Here is a 14,313-nt window from a genome sequence, read left to right as displayed (position 1 = left end):
AGCCAACACTGGGTTCAGTCACCATCCAGGGATTAAAAACTATGGTAAAATCCAATCCTTCGGGCTGTGAAAAGTGAGAACTGCTGGCTAGAGAAAGGGTACAATCTCAGTAATTCTTCCGGTTATGGAAGACCAATCCGTGATTCTTCAGCAGGATACAAGACTGAAAATTCTTTTATTTTTAAAAGTAGATTTCATAAGGAGCTTCTGAAACTCAGACAACATTCTTGGGCCGATGCTTCCAGAGGGATTTCAGGTGCCTGTAAGGATGGTAACAATGTATTCAAAATCCACCAAATGCTGGCTCAACCCATGGACATTTAATACTTGAACAACTTCCTCAGAGACTTCAGTGTTTCAAGGGGTAGCCTGCAACACCTAACACCATCCAGCATCACACTTCCTAAAGCCACCTGCTTACTCCCAAGTCCAGGTCTAATACTATCTGCTCATTGCTTCCAGAAAGACCACAGAATTCCACACTGAGATTCCCAATGGCAGGCTGCGGGGAGATGAGATGTTCTTGCCAACCTCAACCTGTTTCTTTGATGAAGCACAGGGAATGCAGACCCCCTGGCCTACTTATCTTTCAATAAACAATCACCAGCTATTAACATCTATTGAGTTCCAAGGAGGGTCCAGGCTGCTGCTGTTTGGAACAGAACTTAGATCTATGGGGTTGGCTTTCAGTAAATGGGCCACCTGCTATGTGATCACAGGCTCCACTGTGCACTTGCCCCTCCTGAAATCTGCTCCAGTTCAGACAGGGAATAAAGGAACACACCAGGCTCAGAGCTCAGGTTTCACGTTTCAGAGCAAAGCACCACTGAGAAACTGAGAAAAATGGCTCGGTGAGATGGCAGAGTAGCACCAGTGCTAAAGCGCCTGTTGCCTCTGGTGGAGCCAGTACAATGGAACGGAAACATGTCTGCAGAACCTGCATGCTGCAATTTGCATGCACGTGATTTACATGTTTCAGGTTTGGACCTGCATTTGCTTCTGAAAACTTTATAATTTTATAACAAAAGGATTCCATCTTCAAATATGCTATGCAGTCCATGTGGCCACTGTCCTTTCTGGCTTGAATAGCATTTTGCTGTGTTTCAAGGCCCCATAATGACCCAAAACAAGACACGTGCTTCAGCCAAGGCTCTAAAAACAAAACAAAACAAAACAGAAACCACAACAAGGCAGTACAAGCAGTTTGGGTACTTTTATGTTTTCTGCATTAGAATAATCATCTGATTTTATTGTTTACTGTCAGAACAATTTACAGAAACTGGGTTTAAAATAAATCTAATTAGAACTGGCTGCAATAACACACCAAGTATTTATCAACAGACAATAAAATTTCAACAGATTCTTTTCATTGTGTTTAGCTGAGAAACCCCCAGAGCTACGTGTTATTTGCTGCATATAGAAATGCATTTTTGTGACTGTGAAAAGAAAATGCCTTCCAGAGTTTAATTCAGTCTGGGAACAGGCAGCAATTAAATCATAAAAAGCATCCGATATTGAGTATTTTTCCCACGGCTTTTCCCAACACCACATCATTCGCCTCCGAATTCAGCAAGCTCTCCATAAATCTCTAGAATTGTAAGCTGAATAATTCCTGTGCACATGACACGTAGTGTACTATAGTTCTCTATGAAAATAACTAAGAAAATAGCTGCTAAGACCATACAGAGGTGAGCTAAACTACTATATCTTGCAAAAGGTCCAGATTCAATTCTTTATGGTCCTGATATGAGAGTGTAAGCCAGGACCTTGCCCCCAACTGTCTATCAGGGTCGTAGGTGTGAAACAATGAAGGGTATTCTCAATACACTGCTAAAGGGGGTTTGAGTGACTCCAGAAAGAAACTCACGGGAAAGAACAATGAATGCCTCACTGAACTTCTTGGAGTTCATGAAATGACTGTCGAGAACATACTTCTACACACATGTTCCTGCAGAAGCAATGACCTTCCTAGCTGGACAGATTTGGGTCCAGATCCCAGTCGCCCCATTCATTAGAAGCTATGGGTCCTTGGGCAAGAGGCTGAGCTGTCTTTCCTCACTCGTACACGGGGGTTACTGCCATTTATCTGATTTACTACATCTGAGGGAAAATATACAAGGTAACATCTTGGCCTCAAAAGAATATTCAAAAGTCCCCCGGTTCCCGCTATCAATGCGGTCCTCAACAAACAGTGGAGTAACCCTGACCTGTCCTTTCTACCTCTCCATCCCCAATGGCTCGTGTTTGTGCTTGTCTTGAATCTTTGGAAATTAACTCTCCTTTGAAACTCCCTGACTTGCCAGTTACTATGTCGCTTTCATAACCTGACTTGTCAAAAAAGTAGTTTATACTTTTAGATTCTTCCATGGTCACTTGGAATTCTCAGCTACCCAAGTCACGGTTCCTGTCCAGTCACCACACAGCGATCTCATGATCAAACCCAATCAGCACTTGGTCCCAGAGGGACCCAAAGTGATTGCACAGTGCCTGCCTCTGGTTCTGCTCCACCAGCCCCAAATGTGGTCAGGAGTGGGCAGATCAGGATACGGGAGCAGAGAGGAGGGTACAGAGGGACGAAGAGACAAGAACAGAGCTTGGGTGCTGCATGGAAAATTTAGCAAAAAAAGGACCAAACATCAGATAGTTCCTGGCTCACTGAGCCACCCCATAAAAGTCAACGTCCTTCCCCCACTCCCTCCCTTTCATGTGCAACACCACATCAATGTCCAAAAAAGATTATTATGCAAATGGAATGGGTCTTTTTCTTCTGCTCACATTTTGAAATCATTGTTAAACCATGATTTGCTTTCCTATTCTTTGTCATGAAAACTTTTAACAAAACACTGAAATTTAGAGATTCCCAACCTCAACTCTATGCTATGACTAAACTTGCAGTAATGTTGAAGTGCAGGTGATCAACTTACTGGGGTAGCAGGGTCTTGCTCCAAGAGGCTGCCTCTGACTGAATGAGAAAAAGATACTGGGTCTTGAAGGTTTGCAATCTGTGGAACTCAGGTGACCTTGGAGAGAGACCTCTCTGCGGTCAGATGTCCCAAGGCAGCCCAGACAGGGGAAAACATGAATGAGAACATTCTTCTTCGGGGGTCAGGAAAGAAGTCTGGGCCAGGAGGAGCCTCCTTTGCACACTCGCTCCATTTCAACAGATCTGTCTGCTTTGGGAGTTATTCAAGGGCCAAGGTTACCACCGTGAACTTTTCCTAGAAATCAAGGCACGGTGAGGGTTCTCATAAGCTAAAGGATTTCCTCTTTTCAACTTCAAACTCAGAGTGAATGGAGCTAAGTTTACAAAAGCTTTTTAGTTTTTTTTCACCCATAAGTATTTTTCTTGCTTACTCGTAATTTCTCCATCAACAGGGCTTCTGTTATGTGGAAAGTTGTGAAAGGAATAAAATGAGAGAAGGCACAGACTTCAGCACTTGGTGGTGCCATTACCACCACAGCGCCCCTGAGTGGCAGGGCAGAGGCACTGAAATGCAGGATGTGGATGAAAAAAAAAAAAAAAAAAAAAAAAAAAACAAAAAACGGCTCCTTTGCAAGAGGAGAGGTTGGGTTTCAGAAGAATGGCGGCAGTGCTGTGTCTTTCTCCTGGGTCACGCCATGCTTTTGTCACCTGTGTTGTGGCGACATCACTGCTGAAAAACCTGACATGGGCGTACCATCAAAAGCTGGAGATAAAGGAAGACGTGCTTGTAAGACCAAAGAGGAACCTTGTTCTTGCACACTTAACCTTCTAAGGAAGCCAGAGAAAAGCACAAAGCTAGTTTTGAAAAGAAAACCCTGTAGAAGTGGGTGTTTTCATTTTTTCTTCTCAAAAACAGCTTTGTATATGTCCCCAGGGTAGTGCCAGGGTGGCAGTGAATGTACTCCCAAACAATTATCTTATGGCAACCATTTTGTTCAACTTTCCTTTTGTTTCTAGTCACAAACTATTTTTATAATAACAATAATAATTTGAGGTATCCAGGGGCCAGCGCTATGGCATGCAGGTTAAGGCCCCGGCCTGCAGTGCTGGCATCCCATATGGGCACCAGTTTGAGTAACGGCTGCTCCACTTCCAATCCAGCTCTCTGCCATAGCCTGGGAAAGCAGTGGAGGATGGCCCAGGTCTTTGGGCCCCTGCACCCATGTGGGAGGCCCAGAAGAAGCTCCTGGCTCCTGGCTTTGGATTGGCCCAGCTTTGGCCACTGCAGCCATTTGGGGAGTGAACCAGCTGATGGAAGACTTTTTCTTTCTACCTCTCTCTGTAACTATTTCAAATAAATAAAATAAATCTTTAAAAAATAATAATAATAATTTGGTATCCAAATCTAGAACTTGGTCACTTCGGCTAACTCTGATCTCCACCTTTATTTTCATTCTTTATTTCCCCAAATACATATGTATACTTTAAAGATTTATTTACTTATTTGAAAGGTAGAGTTACACATACACACAGAGAGAAAAAAGATCTTTAATCCACTGGTTCACTCTCTAAATGGCCACAGTGGTCCAGGCTGGATCAGGCCAAAGCCAGGAGCCTGGAACTCTACCCAGGTCTCTCACATGGGAGGCAGGGGCCCAAACACTTGGGCCATCTTCTGCTGCTTTCTCACATTCATAACAGGGAGCTGGATCAGAAGCAAAGCAGCCGGGACTGGAATCAAGGCTCCCATGTGATGCTGGAGTCACAGGCCACTGCTTGACCCTTTGTGCCATAATGCCAGCCCCTCCAGAATATATATATATATATATATATAAAATAATATAAATATATATTTTTATATATTTTTAAAAATTTCTGTTTACTTGAAATACAGAATGATAGAGACAGAGAAGGAGAGATCTTCCATCTGCTGGTTCACGCCTCAAATGCCCACAGCAGCCAAGGCTGGATTGGGCTAAAGCCCAGAGGAGCCAGGAACTCAGTCTAGGTCTCCCATGTAGGTGGCACGGACCTAAGTACTTAAGCCAGCATCTGCTGCCTCCTAGAGTCTCCATCAGCTGCAAGCTGGAATCAGTAGCAAAGCTGGCACCTGAAATCAGGCACTCCAACATGGGATGTGGGCATCCTAAGAGGCGTCTTAAGTCCTGAGCCACTGTGTGCCCTGTGTTTACATTCTTTATGTATGTGACCCCTTGGGCAACCCACCACCCCTAGAGAGAACTATCTTTGGCCAGCAGCAAGGGTGGGGAGCCCCCACCGGTGCTGCTTCTCAGGTGGTCAGGCCCTCCACTTTCCCCCTGCTTTTTAATCCCTTCGACCTGTTCAGAGCCCACTCCCAAAGGAGGCTATAATTTCCAGAATTGTCCATAATCCAGGCCCCCACCCCTGACTAATGGAAGACCCTCATCATGTCCTGAATCCTCACCCACCTTGGTCACCAGCAGCCCACCAACGCCGTGGCCATCTCTATTGTTCAGGATCCAGTTCCCGCATGCTGTGTATTCTCTCTTGGCCGGACCCAGTCTCAAACCCTTCCCCGCTCCCCAAACCCTTCTGTAATTTAGCCCTCTTGAACTCGTGGCTTACCAACAGCAAAACAGTCTGTATCCTGAACCTCTTTCTGGAATATTCTTTTGGGCCTTGATGTTTTCCCTTCTTCTAGGGACTAAATTATGCCTTACCTGCCTCCCTCCTAACCCCTTCCATAAAAAAAGCCCACGTAGTGGAAGCTGTACTCCTCATGGTGATGGTATTGGGGGGGAAGCCTTTGGGAGGTGATCTGGGTTAGAAGAAGACACGGCATGGGCCCTCGTGATGCATTAGTGCTCTCGTGAGAAGAGACCTGGAAGAGTGTGCAGTCTCTCTCTCTCTCTCTCTCTCTCTCTCTCTCCCCTCCCCTCTCCTTCAATCCAATGGGACTGCGTCCCCATCTCCCTGAAACTGGTCTGAGCACGGACACTGGGATTGCTGCATGGCCAGAGGAGGGGCAGTTCTGTGTTTTGCTCCTGTTCTACCCTGTACCTGTCTCCATGCTGCCCTCCCTGCCTCTACCTCACCCTGCACAGTCGCTCCTGAAGACAACAGCCAGTGTGATCCAGGCCCCCGCAGGCAGCGTAGGCCGATCCTCTGCTCAGAGGCTTTCTTCTCTCGCTCAGAGCAAAACCCAAGTCCTTGCCTTGGCCAGCCCTCCTCCCCCTCCCTCAGCAACTGAAGCCAAAATCCAAATTCCGGGCCCCACCTGAAAGCTCCAAACTTGGAAGTGAGCCGGCGAGGCGGTCACTGCCTCTCTGGGGAGGACGCACATCACTGACCTAAGGGCCACTGAATTCCAGGCGAGGACCCTCTGAGACTCAGCAGTTGAGGGTGCAGCTTTGTGGAACTCCCGAGGTTTCTTGGGCACCTCCTGCTCCCACTTATCGCACCCACCAGTGAATTAGCCCGGGGCAAGTGCAAGGCCCAGACCCCTTGGGACAGCTTGTGGTCTGCTTCAGAAAGATCCTATGCTCAGTGTTTGTAGCCTCTGCTATAGAGTTCAAAATCGCACCTCCCTTGACTGGCTTAATTCCATCGTACTTCACGGGGGGAGGGGGAGACCCCCAAAGTCAGAGACAACCACTAGGTGCCCCTGGTGAGCTGACTTCCTTCCTCACTTCCTGAGAGCCAGGGAAAGGGGGCTGTGACCAGGCCCTGAGCTGGACAAAGCACAGGAAGCAGCAGTAAAAGGGAGACTGGAAATGAAATGACTGGAAAAGGGGCACAGAACCCAGGCTCCTCTCTAACAAGACGACTTTGTCTACCCCTGTACTTGCAAAGCAACAAATGGCACGGGTTCCAGACTTATAAGCAGCCTGTAACAATGATTTGTGCTGACTCCCCATCGCTCAGACCTGCGACCCAGACACAGCTCTCTGCCCGTGCACTGTACTGGTGTGGGTTTATGAAAACGGGGCAGGCTTACGGGGGGCTCAGAGAGGATACCCCTCCCTCCTCTCTGCCATGCAGCTGTCAGCTCACTGAGGCGGGGACCTCACAGCTCTTGCTCACCGTGAGACTCCCCGCTCTCCCACACAGTGCCTGCCACATTGACTGCATAGGGCCCAAACGAATGAATGAATGGATGAGGTTTCCTGAATGTCTGTGTTTTCAGAGCTGGAAGGGTATCTGGGACAAGGCAGATGCCCAGTTTCTCTTGGAGGTTGAATGTTTCGAATATTCTAGAGAGGGCTATTGTGTCTGAAGGACCCCAGAGAGCTTTGTGGATGGATGAAAAGAAACACGCAGAGACCAGCAGCGGCTCCTGCAGTCTCCCCCACATCACTTACTGGTGCTTGTTCTGTGGTCACCGAAGGAGAAAAGACCACAGAAGCAGATCCCAGCCCAATAAAGTGGGTACCCAGTCCGCTCGGCAGCTCACTTAGCACCTCCAAATGCCGACATCTCAGACCATACTCACAGCTCTGAATCGCTTCTACATTTTTTTAAAAAATAATGTTCAGCTGTAACTGTTCTCTCTTAAACTCTTGAAAAGGCTTAACAACAGCTCAGACTTAAACCTCTGTACTCCACGACGAGGCCGCTGATGAGAGTATCAACGCGACACTTTTAGACGCGCTCGACAGACAGAAGATAGATAAATGGCAGATGGAAATGTTAGACACAGACAGAGATGTAGGCAGAAAGGAAGGGAGGTGGATGGAGGTATTGATGAAGACGTAGATAGGTGATATCCAGGTGGGTGGGCAGGAAGCTGGCGAGAGGGTGGATGGGTGAGTAGAGAGATGAGCAGGGTGGTGTGGAGTGAGGGCATGGGCATGGATGCGGTTTTCACATCAGGAACAAGACTCCCGTCTGAGGGCAGAAGCTCTGTTCCACCTCACTTCTCCTCTCTCGCTGGTCTACACCATCGTGCTCAGCCTCGTGAGTACAGGAGAGCCCACGTTTCTCATCAGTTTCTCTGACAAACCCGCAGCTAACGAGGGTGGAGACTCACGGCTGGAGCCCCACGGAAGCCTGGCACTTCAGTAAGTGCCCTGCGTGCCTTGGCTTCATGTGGCTTTGTCCTAAGCCTTCTCTGAAACCCAGAAGAGGAAAACAAGAGAAAAGAAAAAAAAGAGGCAATGGAAAAATCACATGTTCTATTTTTACCTTTCGAGAGAAAAGAATACAACTTGTTGATTTCCCCTCCATAAAGGTTGCTCTCTGAAACCCCTGACCCTATGCCAAAAAGCCAAAAAGCACAGGTCTGCCGTGGAGGTAAGGCAACCACACAGCGGCCACCGCCAACAGACCTGAGCGTGGGGTGAACACTGCGGAAAGGGACCCCTGAAGACCTCCCAATAGAAATGATACATCTCTCTCTCTACCTGAACACAAGAGGTCACACACCAGTACCTATTTTAAACCAAATGATTTCTGAGAGAAAGCACTGATGCTCTCCCAAATGTCTGGAAGCCACCCTAGCATTTTCTCCTGGGAGGCATCTCTTTAAAGCCAGAGGCTCTATCATGCCTCCCCAATGGGTGTTTTCAGAGCCATCGTTGCCACTGGTGCAGGGCCAGTCTTCTCTTATGCTCATCATCTATCTGGATCAGAAGCACAGGTCACCCCGATCTGAGTGAGTACCATTTGCTGGCTCACTCACCAGCTGGCTCTTCCATGCACAGACAGGAGCATCCTACACAGCAGCCTGACACGCAGCGTATACAGCACCACAGGCCTGGTGATTCAGGAAATGCTACATAATGTATTAAGGGAAAAACTGCCTGCACACCTTTCTGCGATGCACTAGAACACAATGATAACTCTTTGTGGCATGATGCAAACAATCGCATGATACGACACAGAGCTGTCGTTTATTCATTCCGGGGACCCTGACACACTGGAGGAGGGGGCAGGAACAGGGAAAAGGATGACGTTGATGGACAGGGATCCTGAAGAGGCTCTGGGCTTGATTTATGATGAACACCATGGCCACTGTCTGTACTTAACAGGTTCCACCCTCCAAAGGAGCAAGCCCAGACAGCTCATCAATGTCAAAGCATATGAGGGGCCATCAGTTTGACCTGCCCCATTCTGAGTTCACTTAGGGGGTCCTGAGTGAAGCACCTGCTGACTCTCGTTCTGGCTTCTTCCAGGTTGTCTCCCTCCCCTCGCTGAACGCCCCCCTCTGGAGTTGAGGCCAGTTCCTCCAAGCCACCTTTAATCTCAAACCCAGCAAGTGAGCCGTGACATAGATTAATGACCACTGTGGCCGGACTTCCTCCCCTCCAGCACACGGGCCTCTCTGAGCTCAGGACCCCACATCTCAGCCAGCGTGTAACCTTTCCAGAGGGCGGCTCTGCGTCCACACCCCCCAGACATTATCTACACCCATCAGACCAAACAGGGGAAAACAAGGCTCATGTTACATTCTCTAAACACATCCAAGTTGTTAAATCTCTAATGCCACCAGTGGCCCAGAAAAACAACGCCCTCCGCCGTGGCTTCAATTACCTCCTTCTCTTTAAGTAAAATGAAATTCGAAGCCAGAGGTTCTGCTGGCTGAAGGAAGAACATTAGCATAAATATTGGCTTGGTGGAACTTGTATTTTTCTTGCATTCACAGAACGGAAGCCCTGGCTTCTTCTTTTTTTTTTTCTCCTGTCTTCCTGCCGCGTGCATTTTTCAAATATTAGCCAAAAATAAACAAAAACAAAACAAAACAAAAAAAAACAGTTTTGTCATCACAAAACTGCTCCAGCCTGGCTTTTAAATTTGGCTGCTGGAAAGTTCCAGAGAACTGACCAGGGATAACGACTTGTGACTCAAAAGTAAAACCTTGAGTAGAGTAAAAGAGCCAGGTCCTACAGCCAAGGAACGCCAAGGTCATCCTGTGTCTTAGCAGCTGGCGATAAAGGAGGCCCTCGCTTTAACAGGAGGAACCTGCCGTGTGAAACAGGGTTTCAGGCAGCCTCAAAGAAACGCAGCCGCTCACCGTGGCTTTGTCAGTTTCGGGGTCCTCATCCTATCACTCCCAACACCAGCAGGCACCAGGACAGGCAGAGGCCATTCCCACGGCAGAAACCCATTCCCAGCCCGAGAGTGTGGGGGGCTAAAGAAAGTCGGTTCTCACCATAGAGTCTGTCTTCCTACTATGACAGGGACTCTCACCTGGGATCCTGGCTCGACGTGTTCATGGACCCAGCTCCAGTCTCTGCCGACTCGTCCAGTTGGAGTGAACCAGCGGCCCAAGCACTTGCCTGGATCATGGGCCCCTTTTCCAAGGCGTGTTGCCCTCCCCTCCAATCACTTTTTTCACTTTTTTTTTTTTAAACTATCAGATTTGTCATCTAAGGAACCTACGTGGCCTTTAAGCAGAGTGTGATATCCGTGCTGATTTCCAGACGGAATGCCAAGCTGTGTTAAGGTGAGCTATCGGAAATGCAAGTAGCTGTCACTATGTGAGGAAGTCAGCACTGGCCTGGTAACCCCAGCACCATGGTCAGGCCCGCAGGAGGTTCTCAGTGTAGTTCTGGACCCTTTCTGGGCCTTACGTTGTAGGTGCTCTTACCACCCTCTCCTCGTTCCCTTTCCATCACTGTCCCAGCCTTGTGTACACCTGACCTGGAGCAGGTGGCTGAATCAGCATCCACACAGACTGTGAACAGGTGCTTGCTATCTTGGTATCTGTACAGCACCTGCCAAGGCACATATCTGCCTGTCGGTCTTGCCCACTTGGCTGGAAGCTTCTTAAGGGATAAGACCCCCAGTGAAACATTCTCCATGCTAATTGCTTCTGGATAATTAACTACATCACTGGCCTACAGGTCTCTTCTAAACAGTAACCTCCACTTTTCTCTCCAAAACACTTTTTTCCCCCCGCTCAATGTAGCAAAATCTTTAACTACTACAATCACTGATGGCCTGGAAAAGGCACACATACCCTCTGACATCACTAATTGGGACTTCTCTGAGTAGCATGACATCTGAGACCACTTGGAAGTTCTCGTGTTGCGGGAAAGGTCTCAGCCTGGTGTCTCTCTCAAGTGTCCCTAGCATCCAGAGCTTCAAGTTCAAGTGGCTGAAAATGCATCAGGTCCTGGGGCCAGTGGGCACAGGGGACACTACCTGGCACAGTGGGTAAAGCCTGCAGCATTGGTATCCCTATCTGGGCACTGGCTTGAGCATTGGCTGTTCCACTTCCTAACCAGCTCCCGGCTAATGGCCTGGGAAAGCAGTAGAAGATGGCCCAAGTGCTTTGGCCCCCAAACCCACATGGGAGACCTGGAGGAAACTGGCTCCTGGCTTCGGACTACCCCAGCTCTGGCCATTGTGGCCATATGGGGAGTAACCAGCACATGGAAGAACTCATTCTCTCTCTCTCTCTCTCTGCCTGTAACTCTACCTCTCAGATAAATAAATAAATCTTAAAACAAAAGCAAAAAGCAAAAAAAAAAAAAAAAAAAAGGCTGCATCAGGTCCCATCCGCCGTGCTCAGCCCTGCGTCCCACTGAAGCGTCAGGCCAGCCAGATTCCTTTCTGCTTCTCTTTCTGAAACACAGCACACCCCTCTTAAACTATTGCTTATTCCCAGCCTAGATTTCTATGCTGCAGCCCTAAGAACATAACCATCATCTGTCTTGAAATACACCTTGAATGTCCACCCAGGTGTGGCCTGCGCAGGCCGTGCGGTCACCACTCTACTCACTTGGCCTAAGCCAGATCAAACACTACTTGTCCTGTATTTGCCATTTCCTCTCCTCTGCTCCAGCCTCCTTTGAGGATACTGGACATCTGGGTTTGGATTCATTTATCTCCACAACAGGAGTGGGAAACCCAAGCAGGCAGAGGCCAGACTGTTTATTTTCCGACCCAATGGTTCAGACAGTACCTGGCTCCTTGTTCCATGGATACATGGATTGTCGTGCCCATGGAATTAAAAACACATCCATCACAGTACAGCAGCAATAAAGAAGATCTATGTAGTGTCCTCTATCTTAAGAGAATGGCCCTCATTGACGCGTGTGAAAGAAAGAGCAGAGATAGCCTTCCAAGAAAAATTCAGAAGCTGTTCCAAGATTCCGATCTCTCTCCAAGCACTGTCTGAGGCTCAGCTACAAAAAGGCAGCATAGAGACCTCGGTCAGCAGGGCCAGGATCCACTGTCCCCTCAAGGGTGCCTCCCAAAGGCAGGAAGAGAAATGGCAACCCCCCCTCCAAGGGGTGTGTGGCCTCAGGCTTGGCCTGGATGCAGCCCAGGCACAGACCTCATGAATGTGGCCAGAGACGACCAGACCACTGCCCTTTACTTCCCACAGACAGGTGCTGTGGAGACAGGGGAGATAAAAAGGCGCCGCCCCCAATCTGGCCGTGTAGCCCCCCATTCTCAACAGCACTCGACACTGCCCGAGACCCTCTTGCCCTTCTGGGCTGCTCCCCTCTTCAGGAAATCTTGACTCGTTCACAGCCCGAAGCCCTCCCTCCACACCCCATCACTCGTCTGTCTTCCCAAAGCACTTCTAGCCCAATCTAGGGCAGCATTTCTCCCCCAGCTCCATGGGAAGAATGTTTGTCCTTGGCATACTCGACTGTGAGTCGTTCACGGGAAAGAACAGCATCTTTTCCACGCATGGACCTTCACTTCCCGAAGTCCCAGGATTCAAAGGAAGGGGCTGCATGGCAGCTGTGCCCTGAGCTGGTGCAAATGTCTCCTGGAGATACAGCGAAAGATCCTGCTGAAATAAGCAAGCGTGACTGTGCACGTGCCTCACCTCTTTAAGAACCAGCACACATTTGCCTGGGCCCACGGACTGAGGTAGCTCTGAGATCCTTCCTTTGTTCAGGTAAGGGCCTGAGAAACACCTGTGGTTGATGAAAAGCTGAGGACAGCAGTACTTCCCATTCACGGTTCCTGCAGGGAAAGCGCAAACGGTGGATGCTGAGGTCACAACTCCAGACCTTAGGGCCCTCCCACCCCGCAAGACGCATGCTTAATCCACTTTGTCAGCAAAACCACCTCACGGGGCTGTCTAATGTCTTGGCAGACGGGGACTCTGCAGTTACCAAAGACATGGGGCTTAGATTGGTCACCGCAACTGTGAGAGCCAGGGTTGCTGGGCCTCTAATCAGGAGGCCCTGCTGTGCTTCCCAACTGTGACACAGCAGAGAAAAACAGGACTTTCTTCCTTGGGAGGAAGGTCCATTGTGCCCTCATCTCAGGACACTGTGTATCTACAATAATGTTGCAGAAATTCTGTTTCCTTTGTCCACTACATACAGAAAGTTTATGTTATGATTTATTCATATTTATTTACATCTATTATATTGATTATGCAGTATTCAAGACAGATGATGACGACTCAGGTATGATGATGCACCTAGAGAATAAAACCACTGAGTATCAGCTCAGTTGCCTGTGTGCTCCAGTGGTTCTCGCCTCCCAGCTGCCTTCCAGAAATAACCACTATCCCGAATTTTCAATCTGTCATTTCCTATGCAAGTTCATAAACCTTACTCCCCTCCCCTCAACACACACATATCATAGACACATACAAGCAATATATATTATATCTTGGATATTTTGGTCACTCCTTCTCTCATGGGTGGATACTCAGTTGTTTCTATGTTTTTGGAATATGCCAGTGGTGCTTTCACGAGTAGGAGTACGAACTCCTATGGGCACAGAGCAGGCCCCTCCGCTATCCCAAGGCCAACACCAGATACTGTTAAACGGCCCTATTTCACCGATCGGATGAAGGTAAAATGTTTTCTCCATGTGGCTGAAATCTGCATTACTCTCAGAATTCTTTCAACTTAAAAAGAGAACAGGGCAGGTTGTTTTTCTCGCTGTGTCTCAAGTTGCCATGGGCAAAATGTAAGAAAACGAAATGATGGGATTTCCCTCTGTGGTTTCTTCATGTCTACAAATAGGATGAGGTTTCACTTGTGGCTAAGGGACTCACTCCCCAGATTAACCCTGCTCTTCGCTAAGCTCTTCCCTAGGCTAACCAACAGTGTGTTATTTCTGCATAAATATGGTTATTCATTTGGGATGGTAAGTTAATAGTGGAAGAAGGCTTGCTCTCATAAGGACTTCAGCAAAGAACCAACTGGTAGGAGATAAAAATATCACTCTTGTAGATATAAGAGAAAAAGGAGCAAACTAACAACTACAGACTATGAAAGCATAGCTGACATGGTTCTTTAAAAACCTTCAAGTTTCAATTCTATACAACAGGCAAAAATAATTAAGGACATGGCTTCATTTCCATGGACATTTTTTGGCAGGATTACCTTGCCTGTTCCTTCAGTAAAAAACAATTTTACTCAAGTCTGCTCACAAAACTGCTCTTTTGACTACAAAGAAAATTTCAACTGACAGCAGTTTCCCAG

At 48.0% G+C, this 14,313-nt stretch overlaps 1 protein-coding gene across 5 annotated transcripts in view; it reads right to left on the bottom strand.

The window, feature by feature from the left end:
- The window catches only part of SFMBT2 (Scm like with four mbt domains 2), a 259,960-nt gene that overhangs the window by 37,837 nt on the left and 207,810 nt on the right, over positions 1–14,313 (bottom strand). For all 5 annotated transcript variants that reach the window (XM_062210951.1, XM_062210948.1, XM_062210952.1 and 2 more), the window contains exon 15: positions 12,693–12,832. In XM_062210951.1, coding sequence (XP_062066935.1) covers positions 12,693–12,832 — 140 coding nt within the window. The remainder of the gene's footprint in view (positions 1–12,692; positions 12,833–14,313) is intronic.

Source organism: Lepus europaeus, chromosome 14 (assembly GCF_033115175.1).
Source record: "Lepus europaeus isolate LE1 chromosome 14, mLepTim1.pri, whole genome shotgun sequence".
NCBI lineage: Eukaryota > Metazoa > Chordata > Mammalia > Lagomorpha > Leporidae > Lepus > Lepus europaeus.
This window is presented reverse-complemented; position numbering and strand designations above follow the sequence as displayed.